Source organism: Ranitomeya variabilis, chromosome 1 (assembly GCF_051348905.1).
Source record: "Ranitomeya variabilis isolate aRanVar5 chromosome 1, aRanVar5.hap1, whole genome shotgun sequence".
Lineage (NCBI taxonomy): Eukaryota > Metazoa > Chordata > Amphibia > Anura > Dendrobatidae > Ranitomeya > Ranitomeya variabilis.
Genome location: NC_135232.1, coordinates 1,161,127,009 through 1,161,146,462, shown reverse-complemented (window position 1 = coordinate 1,161,146,462; position 19,454 = coordinate 1,161,127,009). Strand labels below are relative to the sequence as shown.

At 48.4% G+C, this 19,454-nt stretch overlaps 1 protein-coding gene across 1 annotated transcript in view; it reads left to right on the top strand.

Annotated features, from left to right (window-relative positions):
- The first annotated feature begins 4,766 nt into the window (after nucleotides 1-4,766).
- The window catches only part of LOC143793253 (putative N-acetyltransferase camello), a 41,704-nt gene continuing 27,016 nt past the window's right edge, over nucleotides 4,767-19,454 (top strand). Inside the window, exon 1 of the mRNA XM_077280066.1 lies at nucleotides 4,767-4,967. Coding sequence (XP_077136181.1) covers nucleotides 4,893-4,967 — 75 coding nt within the window. The 5' untranslated portion in view covers nucleotides 4,767-4,892. The remainder of the gene's footprint in view (nucleotides 4,968-19,454) is intronic.

Below are 19,454 nucleotides of genomic sequence, written 5' to 3'. Positions count from 1 at the left end.
TGTTTCAGTTACTGGCATGCCATGTGGAGATGGTTGGTGGGGGAGGGGAACCATCCCAATTCCATCAGGTCACAATGCACAGCCTCTCATAGCTGGATCCACGGGCAAAAGACACCCTCATTGGGCTTCATAATCTTATACCCGCTGTTCATGACCTTACTGAGTTGGCCGAGCTATGGAATGTACTCACCTTGTCCAACAGTTACTAAAAAACGTATAACCGTTATAACTCGGACTGCGAGGTTCGTAGAGTGGCGGCAGAACCATCATTTTTCGGAGTGTGAAATTGGCATTCTTTTAAGTCTAAACATGAAGTGGCTGTATGACCCAGTTAAGTAGAAATCCATTTCTTGGATTCTGCTGGCGCCGGAGCTTAAAAAACTCACTTGTGGATGGTTCTACTGATGCACATGCCAAAAATGTTTTTGTCCTACTTCCAGGTCTAATCTGCATGATCATATACCAGTGTAGAGAAACAAAGAGATCTGAAGCCATGTACTCCTACTTTTTACTTTCAGTTTCCCAGCTGTATGCAGGAGGGAGGGGTGATGGGAATCACACACATTCCCGAGGGAGGGGGGAAGGAGGGAGATAGAATTACATGCAGGCAGGTAGAGAAGGAGTGCTGCACCTTGTGCAGAGGGAACTGTATGGGGGATCGTTGCAGCATGTGGACTTTACACAAACCTAATGGGGGGAAGGGAAGCATGTGTGTGTCCCAGTAAATGCAGTGTAAAGATCTTGAAGTGTACTTAGGATATGAGTATATTACGTGACACAACCATGACCAGAAATGCAGAAATCATGTGAAATGAGTAATGAGGCCTTAATACATTACATTCTGTGAGATGAGCATGATGAAAGGCAGAAATGTACCTCGCCCTTTGCTCATAGTGTTCAGCTCTGTATCCATTGTATATCTGTTGGTTTTGTCTTCATATTGTATGCTATGAATATAAAGGGTTTTCTTAATATAGTAAGTTTTTTCCAACCATAGAATAGAGGTAACTTATTGATCATTAAAGATTTGACTGCAATCCCCAAAGATCCCAAAAACGGCTCAGCAGTGGCTTCTTCCAGCAGCCGCTTGGATTAAGCCCCTTTCTCAGGATCGTTATTTTTCCTATCAATAGGGAACAACTTACTGTCTTTGGAAAATCTCTCTGAGTTCTGCTTTTAGTGTTTGTAAGATCATTTCTGTGATATACACAGAGATTGCAGATTCCACCAACACCCATGATCGCTGGCTCCTCCATGACCATGAAGTCTCTCATCTCTGAGCTGGATACATTTATTGTTTCCCATGGGTGAGTTGTTTCATATCGGAAGACTCTTTATATTTCTGATAGACCTCAGTGAGATAAATATGTGTATGAGCAGCACAAGTTTGTCTGAGTGTCATCAGCTTCTGATAGAGAACAAAGTGATCCAAAGCCACCACTGATGTTTCCACTCCCAGGTTTTCTTTCTTAAGTGCTCAATACACTTAATGCGGCATGTATCCTGTATGGACAACTGCTGCCATACAGACTGAAGAGGGCCCCTCCGTCACCTCTGTCCCCTCCAAGCTTTTCAGTCTCCTGTAGGTTTCTCAAGACTGATGTCTCCAGACTCCTCTGTCCACTCCATACTACTCTGTCCTCGCCAGGTTCCTCTGTCTTCTCCAGGGTCTCCTGTCCTCTCCAGTCTTCTCTGTCCTCTCCAGTCTCCTCTGTCCTCTCCAGGCTCCTCTGTCCTCTCTAGGCTTCTCTGTTCTTCCCGGCACCCCTGTCCTCTCCAGACTCCCCTGTCCTCTCCAGACTCCCCTGTCCTCTACAGTCTCCTCTGTCCTCCCCAGGCTCTTCTGTCCTCCCCAGGCTCTTCTGTCCTCTCAAGGGTTCCCTGTCCTCTCCAGGCTCCTATGTACGTCAGGCTTCTCTGTCCTCCCCAGGCTCCTCTCTCCAGGGTCCTCTGTTCTACCCAGGCTCCCCTGTCCTCCCCAGGCTCCCCTGTCCTCCCCAAGCTCCTCTCTCCAAGCTCCTCTGTCCTATAGGGTTCCCTGTCCTCTCCAGGCTCCTCAGTACTCTCTGGACTCCTCTGTTCTTTCCAGGCTCCTCTGTCCTCCACAGGCTCTCCGCTCCTCTGTCCTCTCCAGGCTCCTCTGTCCAGGCTCCCTTGTCCTCCCCAAGCTCCTCACTCCAAGCTCCTCTGTCCTCCCCAGGCTCCTCTGTCCTCTCTAAGGTCCTCTGTCCTCCCCAGGCTCCTCTGTCCTCTCCAGGGTCCTCTGTCCTCCCCAGGCTCCTCTTTCCTCTCCAGGCTCGTCTGTCCTCTCCAGAGTCCTCTGTCTTCTCCAGGCTCCCTTTATCCTCACCAGGTTCCTCTGTCCTCTCCAGGTTCCTCTGTCTTCCCCAGGCTCCTCTGTCCTCTTCAGACTCCCCTGCCCTCTCGAGGCTTATCTGTCCTCTCCAGACTCCTCTGTTCTCTCCGGGCTCCTCTGTCCACTGCAGGCTTCTCTGTCCTCTTCAGACTCCCCTGCCCTCTCCAGGCTTCTCTGTCCTCTCCAGGCTCCTCTGTTCTCTCCAGGCTTCTCTGTCCACTGCAGGCTCCTCTGTCCTCTCCAGGCTTCTCTGTCCTCTCCAGGCTCCTTTGTCATCTCCAGGCTCCTCTGTCCTCTCCAGGCTCCTCTGTCCTCTCCAGGCTCCTCTGTCCTCTCCAGACTCCTCTGTCCTCTCCAAGATTCCCTGTCCTCTCCAGGCTCCTTTGTCCTCTCCAGGCTCCTCTGTCCTCTCCGCTCCTCTGTCCTCTCCAGGCTCCTCTGTCCTCTCCAGGCTCCTCTGTCCTCTCCAGACTCCTCTGTCCTCTCCAGGATTCCCTGTCCTCTCCAGGCTCCTCTGTCCTCTCCAGGCTCCTCTGTCCTGCAGGCTCCTCTGTCCTCTCCAGGCTCCTCTGTCCTCTCCAGGCTCCTCTGTCCTCTCCAGGCTCCTCTGTCCTCTCCAGCCTTCTCTGTCCTCTCCAGGCTCCTCTGTCCTCTCCAGGCTCCTCTGTCCTCTCCAGACTCCTCTGTCCTCTCCAGGATTCCCTGTCCTCTCCAGGCTCCTCTGTCCTCTCCAGGCTCCTCTGTCCTCTCCAGCCTTCTCTGTCCTCTCCAGGCTCCTCTGTCCTCTCCAGGCTCCTCTGTCCTCTCCAGGCTCCTCTGTCCTCTCCGGACTCCTCTGTCCTCTCCGGACTCCTCTGTCCTCTCCGGGCTCCTCTGTCCTCTCCGGGCTCCTCTGTCCTCTCCAGGCTCCTCTGTCCTCTCCAGGCTCCTCTGTCCTCTCCAGGATTCCCTGTCCTCTCCAGGCTCCTCTGTCCTCTCCAGGCTCCTCTGTCCTGCAGGCTCCTCTGTCCTCTCCAGGCTCCTCTGTCCTCTCCAGGCTCCTCTGTCCTCTCCAGGATTCCCTGTCCTCTCCAGGCTCCTCTGTCCTCTCCAGGCTCCTCTGTCCTCTCCAGGCTCCTCTGTCCTCTCCAGGATTCCCTGTCCTCTCCAGGCTCCTCTGTCCTCTCCAGGCTCCTCTGTCCTCTCCAGCCTTCTCTGTCCTCTCCAGGCTCCTCTGTCCTCTCCAGGCTCCTCTGTCCTCTCCAGGCTCCTCTGTCCTCTCCAGGCTCCTCTGTTCTCTCCGGACTCCTCTGTCCTCTCCGGGCTCCTCTGTCCTCTCCGGGCTCCTCTGTCCTCTCCAGGCTCCTCTGTCCTCTCCAGGCTCCTCTGTCCTCTCCAGGATTCCCTGTCCTCTCCAGGCTCCTCTGTCCTCTCCAGGCTCCTCTGTCCTGCAGGCTCCTCTGTCCTCTCCAGGCTCCTCTGTCCTCTCCAGGCTCCTCTGTCCTCTCCAGGCTCCTCTGTCCTCTCCAGGATTCCCTGTCCTCTCCAGGCTCCTCTGTCCTCTCCAGGCTCCTCTGTCCTCTCCAGGCTCCTCTGTCCTCTCCAGACTCCTCTGTCCTCTCCAGGATTCCCTGTCCTCTCCAGGCTCCTCTGTCCTCTCCAGGCTCCTCTGTCCTCTCCAGCCTTCTCTGTCCTCTCCAGGCTCCTCTGTCCTCTCCAGGCTCCTCTGTCCTCTCCAGGCTCCTCTGTTCTCTCCGGACTCCTCTGTCCTCTCCGGGCTCCTCTGTCCTCTCCGGGCTCCTCTGTCCTCTCCGGGCTCCTCTGTCATCTCCGGGCTCCTCTGTCCTCTCCAGGCTCCTCTGTCCTCTCCAGGATTCCCTGTCCTCTCCAGGCTCCTCTGTCCTCTCCAGGCTCCTCTATCCTCTCCAGGCTCCTCTGTCCTCTCCAGGCTCCTCTGTCCTCTCCAGGATTCCCTGTCCTCTCCAGGCTCCTCTGTCCTCTCCAGGCTCCTCTGTCCTCTCCGGGCTCCTCTGTCCTCTCCGGGCTCCTCTGTCCTCTCCGGGCTCCTCTGTCCTCTCCGGGCTCCTCTGTCCTCTCCGGGCTCCTCTGTCCTCTCCAGGATTCCCTGTCCTCTCCAGGCTCCTCTGTCCTCTCCAGGCTCCTCTGTCCTCTCCAGGATTCCCTGTCCTCTCCAGGCTCCTCTCTCCTCTCCAGACCTCTCTGTTCCCTCCATACTCCTCTTTCCCTCCGGGTTCCTAACTCATCACTGTGCATCAGAGTTGCATGAAGAAGCTTCTGAGTGGGTTACTGCAGCTAATATGCCCTTATATTCTTTAGGTTGTCGGTGCTCAGGTCATTCACAGATGAGGAGTTAATATGTGAGATGCAAAAATTGTCTTATCTACCAGAGGTTCAAAAAGAGTTAATGGGTGTGGGAGCCTTCAGCACTTCTGCCCAGGCTTCCCACCATCCCCCATGTTAGACCTTTCACCCTGTCACATCTGTAGATGACATTGTTCCGTATCCTCAGCGGTGGAGGTGGAGTCGGCAGGTTATTATGATAAAGACGACAGGTGACTCTCCAGTGTCTGCAGGCAAGTCGGGAGAAGACGGTCACCTCCACCATCCACAGGTGGGTCTGGTAATCCCCCACCACACAGGACTCTTCCCCCTCCGATCTGTCACTCATGAGAGCCGCCATCCTCTTCTGCTGCAAGTACTTTCATTTTTGGCTGGAATTGGACGACAACTGGGTGCAGCCATAAGATCTTCCCTGTGTGGTTGTCGCCCAACAGTTCAAGAAGATTAACCTTTCAGGCTTTTAGGAAAGAGGGGCCGGTCCTGAACGAGGACGAGCGAATCAATTGTTGATTAATCAAATGAGGTTAAAATTTCCCAAAATTTGCGGCTTCTATCGAATGGGAATTTTTTGGGATTAAATTTTCCTGGGTTCATATGTAGTTGAAAAGTTGTAAAAATACTGTAATATAATATCCTCCTCACCCGCCCTGTGCTGCCCGTGTTGCCGCCTTCTGCCCATCCTCCGCTCACTCCTTTAGGCACCTGCTCTGGTTTTCTCTTTACTCCTCGGTGACACTTCTGAGGCCACCGATTAGGTCTTGATTCACATTATGACATTGTGGGGCGACATAGGTATAATATGACGTCACGATGTGCTGAGGCCTAGTCAGTGGCATCACAAACACCGGTGAAGAAAAGATGAGCTGGAGCAGGTGCCATCAGAAGCAAGCGCAGGATGGATGAGGATCTCCAGTGGCACGGACAGCCCCGGGGCGAGATCAGGAGGACACTATTGTATTTTATCCCTTTCCCAGGTTATCCTCTTATTGTACTTTGGGGTCTGTAATTGGGGCTCATTCAAATAGAATTTCCTGGCTGAAATCGAGCAAATTTGCAGATTCACAGTCCTGAGAGAACAGTAGTAGCCACGAGTTACTGCTAGAAGTCCCTTTTCCTCTTACTGAGGTTACTCCCTTTAATTTGTTCCCCTCTTTTATTTTGTCTCTTCTTTTATTTAGGCTTTCATTTTAGTCCCTTTTTATTTTGGCCCCTCCTTTTCTTTTTTCCTCTTTTTATTTAAGCTCCACCCTTTATTTTGGCTCTTCCTTTATTCTGTTTTTTTTTTATATTTTACTTCCTCCTTTTATTTTGTCTCTTTTTATTTTGGCCTTTACTTTTATGTTGGCTCCTCCTTCCATGTTGATACCGTTTTAATTTTGGCCCCTCCTTTTATTTTTGGCCCCTCCTTTCATTTAGGCTCCTCCTTTAATTTTGGCCCCTCCTTTCATTTTTGGCCCTTCCTTACGTTTAGACTCTTCCATTTATTTTGGCTCCTCCTTTCATTTAGGCCCCTCCCTCTGTGATGAGCAATTTCTTTTGCTCCCTATAGGTTTAGTTACCTGCAGTTTATAATCATTCTGTCCTGGAGTCTGTAAGGTGAACCGGCTCTCCATTTATGAAATTCCTTCTGAGTTTGTAGATGGACATAGCAGCCATTCTAAAAAAAGAACAAATCAGAACTAGTGATGGGCGAGCGTACTCGACTGAGCATCCTGGTGCTGGAGACGCTCGGGCGCCATGCTCGATTTCCTGCCCCACATTTCACGCCTAAGTTTCAGCCACTAAACATGCGGGGATTGACGCCATGCTCGGAGTATTGTACCCAGACGTAGTGTAGGAAGAGTCACTGCTGCAGAAGGGACAGTGTGTTACAGCACCCCAGTACCTGCTGGTGCTACATTAAACCAACAGCTCTTTTCAAGGCTAATTCTAATAGAATCTATTCTATAATAAAACCACTCTTATCTGCAATTCGTGTAGGGTTAGCTGGAGGAGTAGGGATAGCATATTACAGGCATTTTGGCAGAGCTGATTGTGTCACAGTCCTTGGTATTGCCACATACAAGAAAAGTCATTATCAGTTCTAATATCTGTTCTATCCCTTGTTAATACGACTGTTAGTTGCATTTAGTGTTGAGATGGAGGATGGATAGTATTAAGGAGGAGATGGGCAAGAAAAAGAAGAAACCATGAACCATATACCTTTTTTTTGTGTGGGAAGGGGTGCACGGGAAAACACCAGAGAAAAAGGAACATTTGAATTGGCATTATGTTCCGCTGCTGTCATCCGGTGGTGTAGAGAAGTCTGTCCCAATCCAGCCCTTGTTCATTTTTATAAGAGTCAGCCTGTCAGCATTTTCAGTTCACATGCGGATGCGCTTATTGGTTATAATATCCCCGGCGGCACTAAAAACCCACTCACAAAACACTAGCGGTAGGGCAGGCCAGGACCTCGAAGACATAGAGGGACAGTTTATGCTATATGTCTAGCTTGGATACCCAATAGTTGTAAGGCACAGAGGAATCATGTAGGACGCTGGCAAGGTACTCCTTCAACATCTTCCAAAACATTTCTCTCCTAGTCAGAGTACCCTGCACATCAGGGCCTGGGCTCCGGGAGAGTCTAATAAAACTATCCCAGACTTTTGCGAGTGTTCTCCTGCCCCTGCTGCATCTGGTCAGGGTCTCCCTCATCTCTACTCCTTGGTTGTCTAAGAAACTATGACCTCTGCATTGCCAGATGGAATTTTTTTTAACAACTCTTCAACTAGGACCTTCTGGTACTGCAACATTATATTAGCCCTCTCTGCCATGGGAAAGAGAGATAGAAAGTTCTCCTTGTAGCATGGGTCTAGAAGGGTGACCATCCAGTAATTAGTGTTGGCCAAAATGTGTACAACGCGATGATCACGGGAAGGCAGAGGAGCATAAACTCAGCCATGTGTGCCAGACTGCCAACAGCCAAAACTTCCGTGTCCCCACCAGGAGGATGACTTTACATCTCCTCTTCAGCCCATCCACAATGAACAGACGGGACAAGTGGGACCTCTACTATCCTTACAACTGGGACATCCCCAGGTGCTATGAGGAGGTGCTCAAGTTTGTCAGGGATTACCAACTGGAGAGACTCAAGCCCGACTTGTGGAAAAAAAAACAAAGACCATCTATAAGCTTCTCCGAACCAAGGACTGAAGGGAGTCTATTCCAGGGCCAAAATGCTTTACTAATAATTAAAAGTATTCAAATTCAATTAAAAAAAGCACAATAACTGCAACTGTGTGGAGTTTAGTAAAAACGTCATGACAACTGTTAAATATGCTTAATTCCCACATTTATTTAATCAGGACTCTTCACCAGGTGCGATACTCTTAAAGAAAAATGTCATGATATTTTCATAAAAAATGTGGTTTATTGGATTGTCCACAAAAAAAACCACATTGCAGCAAAACATAAAATAGGTGAAGTAGTTACAAAGAGATTGTCCATTTGTCAATATCAGCGTTTCTTCCCCATTTTTACTGAGATTCTGAATAGTGGCTCAGTGGTTAGCACAGCAGCCTTGCAGCGCTGGATTCCTGGGTTCTAATCCCACCTTAGACGACATCTGCAAGGAGTTTGTATGTTCTCCCCGTGTTTGCGTGGGTTTCCTCCGGGTTCTCTGTTTTCCTCCCACATTCCAAAGACATACTGATAGGGGAATTTAGATTGTGAGCCCCATCGGGGACAGTGATGATAATGTGTGCAAAATTGTAAAGCGCTGCGGAATATGTTAGCGCTATATAAAAATAAAGATTATTATTATAATAGTAAAATGCGTCTGTCCCTGTCATGGAGTATGGTAGAAGTCTTCATAAGCACAGCTACCAGCTGGTCTGGAGTCTGTAGAGAGTGAAGGTGACAGCAGGAGGAGGCCCAAAAGGACAGACCGCAAGTTTTCCTCCCCCTCCTAAGAGCCGTGATTATATATGTCCCATAGAACACGTGTTCTCTCTGTATGACCTTATGGCTCCACAGCAGGGTTAACCACGGTCTCACGGTCTTTCATTTCTTGCTTTTTATCTTGCCTTATATACAAGTCATTATACAGAATATTTCTTAACATTTTTTCATGTAAAAATCCATTTGATCTTCGGTTTTGTATGTTTTATTGTCAGTCCGTACAAGTGGCATTATACTCTGGCACCATTGCTCCCAGCAGCGACCTGGGAGTCAGCGATGCCTCCAGGGGTCTTCTCCATGCTGTTCCCATGTCATTTCAGTGCTGTTTCCATCCATTTCAGTGATTTTAATGCCCCCTCCAGACCTCCGGAAAAATGCTGGAAAATGTTCGAGTTTCTCATTGACTTCCATTACTCGTTACTCAAGTTGAGCATCCAAGCATTATGATTTGCTGGACTCAGGTAATGAGCACCCGAGCAGTTTACTGCTCACTTATCACTAATCAGCGCTGCAGTATAAGGCCATGTGCACACGTTCAGTATTTTTCGCGTTTTTTCGCTATAAAAATGCGAAAAAAACGCTTACATGTGCCTCCCATTATTTTCAGGGTATTCCGCATTTTTTGTGCAAATGTTGCATTTTTTTCCGCGAAAAAATCGCATCGCAGAAAAAAAAGCAACATGTTCATTAAATTTGCGGAATCACAGGGATTCCGCACACCTAGGAGTGCATTGATCTGCTTACTTCCCGCACGGGGCTGTGCACACCATGCGGGAAGTAAGCAGATCATGTACGGTTGGTACCCAGGGTGGAGGAGAGGAGACTCTCCTCCACGGACTGGGAACCATATAATTGGTAAAAAAAAAAGAATTAAAATAAAAAATAGTCATACTCACCTTCGATGGCCCCCGGAGTCCTCCCGCCTCTCAGGTGCACGCTGCCGCTTCCGTTCCTATAGATGGTGTGTGTGTGAAGGACCTGCGATGACGTCGCGGTCACGTGACCACGACGTCATCGAAGGTCCTGCACACACCATCTATAGGAACGGACGCCGCTGAGGAGATCAGCTGTCTGCAGGTGAGTATAAGCATTTTTTTTATTTTTTTTATTATTTTTAGCATTCTATCTTTTACTATTGATGCTGCATAAGCTGCATCTATAGTAAAAAGTTGGTCACACTTGTCAAACACTATGTTTGACAAGTGTGACCAACCTGTCAGTCAGTTTTCCAAGCGATGCTACAGATCGCTTGGAAAACTTTAGCATTCTGCAAGCTAATTTCGCTTGCAAAATGCTAAAAAAAACGCGAAAAAAACAGGAAAAAACGCAAAAAAAAATAAATGAGGATTTCTTGCAGAAAATATCCGGTTTTCTTCAGGAAATTTCTGCAAGAAATCCTGACGTGTGCACATACCCTAAAGCATGGAAAACACAGCAGGGGCCTGAACTGTAAAGTCTCTGATGACCCCAGCAGTGCCTTAATAGAGCAGGAGTGGGGTATAAAGCATGGGGGACAGAGAAGGGTGATGTCAGAAATATACACAATGAAGAGACAAGGACACGTGAGAGCGAGATGTGTGAATTAGGTCCTATACAGCTTGTACAGAGGACATGACTTGGCTCCTCCAGTGGGGAAAATAAGTATTTGATCCTCTGCCGATTATCAAGTTTCTCCCCCACCTACAAAGAATCAAGAGGTCTGTAATGGTTATCATAGGTACACTTCACCTCTGGAGAACGGAATCTAAAAAAAAAATCCAGAGAATCACATTGTAGATTGTTACATAATTAATTTGCATTTTATTGCATGAAATAAGTATTTAATCACCGACCAACCAGCGAGAATTCTGCTCTCACAGACCTGTTAGTGTTTCTGTAAGAAGCCTCCTACTCCGCACTCATTACCTGGATTAATTGCACCTGTTTGACCTCGTTACCTGTATAATAGACACCTGTCCACACACTCAACCCTCTCCACAATGGCCAAGACCAAAGAGCTGACACCAGGGACAAAATTGTAGACCTGCACAAGGTTGGGATGGGCTACAGGATAATAGGCAAGCAGCTTGATGACAAGTCAACAACTGTTGGCCCAATTATTAGAAAATGAAAGAAACACAAGATGACTTTCAATCTTCCTCAGTCTGGGGCTCCATGCAAAATCTCGCCTCATGGGGTAAGGATGATTCTGAGATGAGTCAGGAATCAGTCCAGAACTATATGGGAGGATCTGGTCAATGACCTGAAAAGAGCTGGGACCACAATCTCAAACATTAGTAACACACTACGCTGTCATGATTAAAATCCAGAGCACACAAGGTCCCCCTGCTCACACCAGCACATGTCCAGGCCTATCTAAAGTTCACCAATGACCATCTGGATGATACAGAGGAAGCATGGGAGAAGGTCATGTGGTCAGATGAGATCAAAATAGAACATTTTGGTATCAACTCCACTCGCCATGTTTGGAGGAAGAAGAGGGAAGAGTATGGCCCCAAGAACACCATCCCAACCATGAAGCATGGTGGGGGAAACATTATACTTTGGGGGTGCTTTTCTACAAAGGGGACAGGACAACTACACTGTATTGAAAGGAGGATGGATGCGGTCATGTCATGAGACTTTTGCCAACAATCCCTTCCCTCAGTAAGAGCATTGAAGATGGGTTGTGGCTGAGTCTTCCAGTATGACAATGACCCAAAACACAAAACCAGGGCAACTAAGGAGCGGCTCCTTGAGAAGAATTGCAAGGTCCTGGAGCCTGGTCCTAGCCAGTCTCCAGACCTGAACCCAATAGAAAATCTTTGGAGGGAGCCAAAACTCAATGTCGCCCAGCGACAGCCCCGAAACCTGAAAGATCTGTAGAAGATCCGCATGGTGGATGGGGCCAAAATCCCTGCTGCAGAGTGTGCAAACCTGGTCAAGAACTACAGGAATCATCTGACCTCTGTAATTACAAACAAAGGTTTCTGGACCAAATATTACGTTGTTTTTCTATTGTATCAAATACTTACCGTGGAGAAAAAAGTATTTAGTCAGTGACCAATTGTGCAAGTTCTCTGACTTATAAAGATGAGCGAGGCCTGTAATTGACGTCATAAGTAGACCACAACTATGAGAGTCACAATGAGAAAACAAATCCAGAAAATCACCTTGTCTGATTTGAGAAGATTTATTTTGAAAATTATGGTGGAAAATAAGTATTTGGTCATTAACAAAAGTTTATCTCAATATTTTGTTATATATCCTTTGTTGGCAATGACAGAGGTCAAATGTTTTCTGTAAGTCTTCACACGGTTGGCACACACTGTTGGTGGTATGTTGGCCCATTCCTCCATGCAGATCTCCTCTAGAGCAGTGATGTTTTGGGCCTGTCGCTGGGCAACATGGACTTTCAACTCCCGCCAAAGGTTTTCTATGGGGTTGAGATCTGTAGACTGGCTACGCCACCCCAGGACCTTCATATGCTGCTTATGAAGCCACTCCTTCATTGCCCTGGCGGTGTGCTTGGGATCATTATCGTGCTGAAAGACCCAGCCACGTTTCATCTTCAATGCCCTTGCTGATGGAAGGTTTGCACTCAAAATCTCATGATACATGGCCCCATTCATTCTTTCATGTACACGGATCAGTTGTCCTGGTCCCTTTGCAGAGAAACAGCTCCAAAACATGATGTTGCCACCCCCATGCTTCACAGTAGGTGTGGTGTTCTTTGGATGCAACTCAGCATTCTGTCTCCTCCAAACATGACGAGTTTTGTTTCTATCAACAGTTCCAGTTTGGTTTCATCAGACCATATGACATTCTCCAAATACTCTTCTGGATAATCCAAATGCTCTGTAGCAAACTTCAGACGGGCCCGGACATGTACTGGCTTAAGCAGGGGGACACGTCTGGCACTGCCGGATCTGAGTCCCTGGCGGCGTACTGTTACTGATGGCAGCCTTTGTTACGGTGGTCCCAGCTCTGCAGGTTATTCACTAGGTACCCCCGTGTGGTTCTGGGATTTTTGCTCACCATTCTTGTGATAATTTTGACCCCACGGGGTGAGATCTTGCGTGGAGCCCCAGATCGAGGGAGATTATCAGTGATCTTGTATGTCTTCCATTTTGTAATTATTGCTCCCACTGTTGATTTCTTCACTCCAAGCTGGTTGGCTATTGCAGATTCAGTCTTCCCAGCCTGGTGCAGGGCTACAATTTTGTTTCTGGTGTCCTTTGACAGCTCTTTGGTCTTCACCATAGTGGAGTTTGGAGTGTGACTGTTTGAGGTGGTGCACAGGTGTCTTTTATACTGATAACAAGGTCAAACAGGTGCCATTACTACAGGTAATGAGTGGAGGACAGAGGAGCCTCTTAAAGAAGAAGTTACAGGTCTGTGAGAACCAGAAATCTTCCATGTTTTTAGGTGACCAAATAAATCTTCCCAAATCAGACAAGGTGATTTTCTGGATTAGTTTTCTCATTGTGACTCTCATAGTTGTGGTCTATCTATGATGTCAGTTACAGGCCTCTCATCTTATTAAGTGAGAGAACTTGCACAATTAGTGGCTGATTAATACTTTTTTCCCCCACTGTATTTCAGGCAATAAAATGTAAATTATGTAACAATCGTACAATGTGATTTTCTGGATTTTATCTTTACATTCTGTCTCTCACAGGTGAAGTGCACCGACGAAAAAAAATACAGATCTCTCCATTCTTTGTAGGGTGAAAACTGAAAAATTGGCAGCGCATCAAATACTTATTTTCTCCATTATGTATATGGAGATACCAGATAACAGCTGAATAATCAACCAGGATCATTAACGACACAAGTAATGAGGGCGAATATCCACACTCTGGTTAATGACTGACCTGGAACGCTACGACATTTATATACAGTTTATACAGGACGTGCAGACTCATCCTACAAAGTAATAATCTGCTGTGTAATGACATTTATTATTAGGAACATAACTTGTGTAACTTCTTACCTCTTCACCTGGTTGTTGTGATCTGGGCAGTGGCCACAATAACTCCTCACGTCTCTGATCACTGCAGGCTCACAGACTGTGGGCTCCAGCTTCACATCTATGGCCTCTGTGTCCTCTCATCTTTCGTGGAAGGCTCGGGTGCCGGATTCCTACTATCCTCTGCAGTCTTATTCTGCCTGGATGTCCTCTCTTAGGAGCAGTCTCTGACATTGCTGAGGTGGCTGCTGTCCACACAAGTCTCTGTGATTCCTCCAGCTTCTCTCTGTGATTCCTCCAGCTTCTCTCTGTGATTCCTCCAGCTTCTCTCTGTGATTCCTCCAGCTTCTCTCTGTGATTCCTCCAGCTTCTCTCTGACTCTCTGTGATTCTCCAGCTTCTCTCTGTGATTCCTCCAGCTTCTCTCTGTGATTCCTCCAGCTTCTCTCTGTGATTCCTCCAGCTTCTCTCTGACTCTCTGTGATTCTCCAGCTTCTCTCTGTGATTCTCCAGCTTCTCTCTGACTCTCTGTGATTCCTCCAGCTTCTCTCTGTGATTCCTCCAGCTTCTCTCTGTGATTCCTCCAGCTTCTCTCTGTGATTCCTCCAGCTTCTCGCTGTGATTCCTCCAGCTTCTCTCTGACTCTCTGTGATTCCTCCAGCTTCTCTCTGTGATTCCTCCAGCTTCTCTCTCTCTCTGTGATTCCTCCAGCTTCTCTCTGACTCTCTGTGATTCCTCCAGCTTCTCTCTGTGATTCCTCCAGCTTCTCTCTGACTCTCTGTGATTCCTCCAGCTTCTCTCTGTGATTCCTCCAGCTTCTCTCTGACTCTCTGTGATTCCTCCAGCTTCTCTGTGATTCCTCCAGCTTCTCTCTCTCTCTCTGTGATTCCTCCAGCTTCTCTCTGACTCTCTGTGATTCCTCCAGCTTCTCTGTGATTCCTCCAGCTTCTCTCTCTCTCTCTGTGATTCCTCCAGCTTCTCTCTGACTCTCTGTGATTCCTCCAGCTTCTCTCTGTGATTCCTCCAGCTTCTCTCTGACTCTCTGTGATTCCTCCAGCTTCTCTCTGTGATTCTCCAGCTTCTCTCTGACTCTCTGTGATTCCTCCAGCTTCTCTCTGTGATTCCTCCAGCTTCTCTCTCTCTCTCTGTGATTCCTCCAGCTTCTCTCTGACTCTCTGTGATTCCTCCAGCTTCTCTCTGTGATTCCTCCAGCTTCTCTCTGACTCTCTGTGATTCCTCCAGCTTCTCTCTGTGATTCCTCCAGCTTCTCTCTGACTCTCTGTGATTCCTCCAGCTTCTCTGTGATTCCTCCAGCTTCTCTCTGTGATTCTCCAGCTTCTCTCTGTGATTCTCCAGCTTCTCTCTGACTCTCTGTGATTCCTCCAGCTTCTCGCTGTGATTCCTCCAGCTTCTCTCTGTGATTCCTCCAGCTTCTCTCTGTGATTCCTCCAGCTTCTCTCTGTGATTCCTCCAGCTTCTCTCTGACTCTCTGTGATTCCTCCAGCTTCTCTCTGTGATTCCTCCAGCTTCTCTCTGTGATTCCTCCAGCTTCTCTCAGTGATTCCTCCAGCTTCTCTCTGACTCTCTGTGATTCCTCCAGCTTCTCTGTGATTCCTCCAGCTTCTCTCTGTGATTCTCCAGCTTCTCTCTGTGATTCCTCCAGCTTCTCTCTGACTCTCTGTGATTCCTCCAGCTTCTCGCTGTGATTCCTCCAGCTTCTCTCTGTGATTCCTCCAGCTTCTCTCTGTGATTCCTCCAGCTTCTCTCTGTGATTCCTCCAGCTTCTCTCTGTGATTCCTCCAGCTTCTCTCTGACTCTCTGTGATTCCTCCAGCTTCTCTCTGTGATTCCTCCAGCTTCTCTCTGACTCTCTGTGATTCTCCAGCTTCTCTCTGTGATTCCTCCAGCTTCTCTCTGTGATTCCTCCAGCTTCTCTCTGTGATTCTCCAGCTTCTCTCTGTGATTCCTCCAGCTTCTCGCTGTGATTCCTCCAGCTTCTCTCTGTGATTCCTCCAGCTTCTCTCTGACTCTCTGTGATTCTCCAGCTTCTCTCTGTGATTCCTCCAGCTTCTCTCTGACTCTCTGTGATTCCTCCAGCTTCTCTGTGATTCCTCCAGCTTCTCTCTGTGATTCTCCAGCTTCTCTCTGTGATTCTCCAGCTTCTCTCTGACTCTCTGTGATTCCTCCAGCTTCTCGCTGTGATTCCTCCAGCTTCTCTCTGTGATTCCTCCAGCTTCTCTCTGTGATTCCTCCAGCTTCTCTCTGTGATTCCTCCAGCTTCTCTCTGACTCTCTGTGATTCCTCCAGCTTCTCTCTGTGATTCCTCCAGCTTCTCTCTGTGATTCCTCCAGCTTCTCTCTGTGATTCCTCCAGCTTCTCTCTGACTCTCTGTGATTCCTCCAGCTTCTCTCTGTGATTCCTCCAGCTTCTCTCTGACTCTCTGTGATTCTCCAGCTTCTCTCTGTGATTCCTCCAGCTTCTCTCTGTGATTCCTCCAGCTTCTCTCTGTGATTCTCCAGCTTCTCTCTGTGATTCCTCCAGCTTCTCGCTGTGATTCCTCCAGCTTCTCTCTGTGATTCCTCCAGCTTCTCTCTGACTCTCTGTGATTCCTCCAGCTTCTCTCTGTGATTCCTCCAGCTTCTCTCTGACTCTCTGTGATTCCTCCAGCTTCTCTGTGATTCCTCCAGCTTCTCTCTGTGATTCTCCAGCTTCTCTCTGTGATTCTCCAGCTTCTCTCTGACTCTCTGTGATTCCTCCAGCTTCTCGCTGTGATTCCTCCAGCTTCTCTCTGTGATTCCTCCAGCTTCTCTCTGTGATTCCTCCAGCTTCTCTCTGTGATTCCTCCAGCTTCTCTCTGACTCTCTGTGATTCCTCCAGCTTCTCTCTGTGATTCCTCCAGCTTCTCTCTGTGATTCCTCCAGCTTCTCTCTGTGATTCCTCCAGCTTCTCTCTGACTCTCTGTGATTCCTCCAGCTTCTCTGTGATTCCTCCAGCTTCTCTCTGTGATTCTCCAGCTTCTCTCTGTGATTCCTCCAGCTTCTCTCTGACTCTCTGTGATTCCTCCAGCTTCTTGCTGTGATTCCTCCAGCTTCTCTCTGTGATTCCTCCAGCTTCTCTCTGTGATTCCTCTAGCTTCTCTCTGTGATTCCTCCAGCTTCTCTCTGTGATTCCTCCAGCTTCTCTCTGACTCTCTGTGATTCCTCCAGCTTCTCTCTGTGATTCCTCCAGCTTCTCTCTGACTCTCTGTGATTCTCCAGCTTCTCTCTGTGATTCCTCCAGCTTCTCTCTGTGATTCCTCCAGCTTCTCTCTGTGATTCTCCAGCTTCTCTCTGTGATTCCTCCAGCTTCTCGCTGTGATTCCTCCAGCTTCTCTCTGTGATTCCTCCAGCTTCTCTCTGACTCTCTGTGATTCTCCAGCTTCTCTCTGTGATTCCTCCAGCTTCTCTCTGACTCTCTGTGATTCCTCCAGCTTCTCTGTGATTCCTCCAGCTTCTCTCTGTGATTCTCCAGCTTCTCTCTGTGATTCTCCAGCTTCTCTCTGACTCTCTGTGATTCCTCCAGCTTCTCGCTGTGATTCCTCCAGCTTCTCTCTGTGATTCCTCCAGCTTCTCTCTGTGATTCCTCCAGCTTCTCTCTGTGATTCCTCCAGCTTCTCTCTGACTCTCTGTGATTCCTCCAGCTTCTCTGTGATTCCTCCAGCTTCTCTCTCTCTCTCTGTGATTCCTCCAGCTTCTCTCTGACTCTCTGTGATTCCTCCAGCTTCTCTCTGTGATTCCTCCAGCTTCTCTCTCTCTCTCTCTGTGATTCCTCCAGCTTCTCTCTGACTCTCTGTGATTCCTCCAGCTTCTCTCTGTGATTCCTCCAGCTTCTCTCTGACTCTCTGTGATTCCTCCAGCTTCTCTCTGTGATTCTCCAGCTTCTCTCTGACTCTCTGTGATTCCTCCAGCTTCTCTCTGTGATTCCTCCAGCTTCTCTCTCTCTCTCTGTGATTCCTCCAGCTTCTCTCTGACTCTCTGTGATTCCTCCAGCTTCTCTCTGTGATTCCTCCAGCTTCTCTCTGACTCTCTGTGATTCCTCCAGCTTCTCTCTGTGATTCCTCCAGCTTCTCTCTGACTCTCTGTGATTCCTCCAGCTTCTCTGTGATTCCTCCAGCTTCTCTCTGTGATTCTCCAGCTTCTCTCTGTGATTCTCCAGCTTCTCTCTGACTCTCTGTGATTCCTCCAGCTTCTCGCTGTGATTCCTCCAGCTTCTCTCTGTGATTCCTCCAGCTTCTCTCTGTGATTCCTCCAGCTTCTCTCTGTGATTCCTCCAGCTTCTCTCTTTCTCGCTGTGATTCCTCCAGCTTCTCTCTGTGATTCCTCCAGCTTCTCTCTGTGATTCCTCCAGCTTCTCTCAGTGATTCCTCCAGCTTCTCTCTGACTCTCTGTGATTCCTCCAGCTTCTCTGTGATTCCTCCAGCTTCTCTCTGTGATTCTCCAGCTTCTCTCTGTGATTCCTCCAGCTTCTCTCTGACTCTCTGTGATTCCTCCAGCTTCTCGCTGTGATTCCTCCAGCTTCTCTCTGTGATTCCTCCAGCTTCTCTCTGTGATTCCTCCAGCTTCTCTCTGTGATTCCTCCAGCTTCTCTCTGTGATTCCTCCAGCTTCTCTCTGACTCGCTGTGATTCCTCCAGCTTCTCTCTGTGATTCCTCCAGCTTCTCTCTGACTCTCTGTGATTCTCCAGCTTCTCTCTGTGATTCCTCCAGCTTCTCTCTGTGATTCCTCCAGCTTCTCTCTGTGATTCTCCAGCTTCTCTATGTGATTCCTCCAGCTTCTCGCTGTGATTCCTCCAGCTTCTCTCTGTGATTCCTCCAGCTTCTCTCTGACTCTCTGTGATTCTCCAGCTTCTCTCTGTGATTCCTCCAGCTTCTCTCTGACTCTCTGTGATTCCTCCAGCTTCTCTGTGATTCCTCCAGCTTCTCTCTGTGATTCTCCAGCTTCTCTCTGTGATTCTCCAGCTTCTCTCTGACTCTCTGTGATTCCTCCAGCTTCTCGCTGTGATTCCTCCAGCTTCTCTCTGTGATTCCTCCAGCTTCTCTCTGTGATTCCTCCAGCTTCTCTCTGTGATTCCTCCAGCTTCTCTCTGACTCTCTGTGATTCCTCCAGCTTCTCTCTGTGATTCCTCCAGCTTCTCTCTGTGATTCCTCCAGCTTCTCTCTGTGATTCCTCCAGCTTCTCTCTGACTCTCTGTGATTCCTCCAGCTTCTCTCTGTGATTCCTCCAGCTTCTCTCTGACTCTCTGTGATTCTCCAGCTTCTCTCTGTGATTCCTCCAGCTTCTCTCTGTGATTCCTCCAGCTTCTCTCTGTGATTCTCCAGCTTCTCTCTGTGATTCCTCCAGCTTCTTGCTGTGATTCCTCCAGCTTCTCTCTGTGATTCCTCCAGCTTCTCTCTGACTCTCTGTGATTCCTCCAGCTTCTCTCTGTGATTCCTCCAGCTTCTCTCTGACTCTCTGTGATTCCTCCAGCTTCTCTGTGATTCCTCCAGCTTCTCTCTGTGATTCTCCAGCTTCTCTCTGTGATTCTCCAGCTTCTCTCTGACTCTCTGTGATTCCTCCAGCTTCTCGCTGTGATTCCTCCAGCTTCTCTCTGTGATTCCTCCAGCTTCTCTCTGTGATTCCTCCAGCTTCTCTCTGTGATTCCTCCAGCTTCTCTCTGACTCTCTGTGATTCCTCCAGCTTCTCTCTGTGATTCCTCCAGCTTCTCTCTGTGATTCCTCCAGCTTCTCTCTGTGATTCCTCCAGCTTCTCTCTGACTCTCTGTGATTCCTCCAGCTTCTCTGTGATTCCTCCAGCTTCTCTCTGTGATTCTCCAGCTTCTCTCTGTGATTCCTC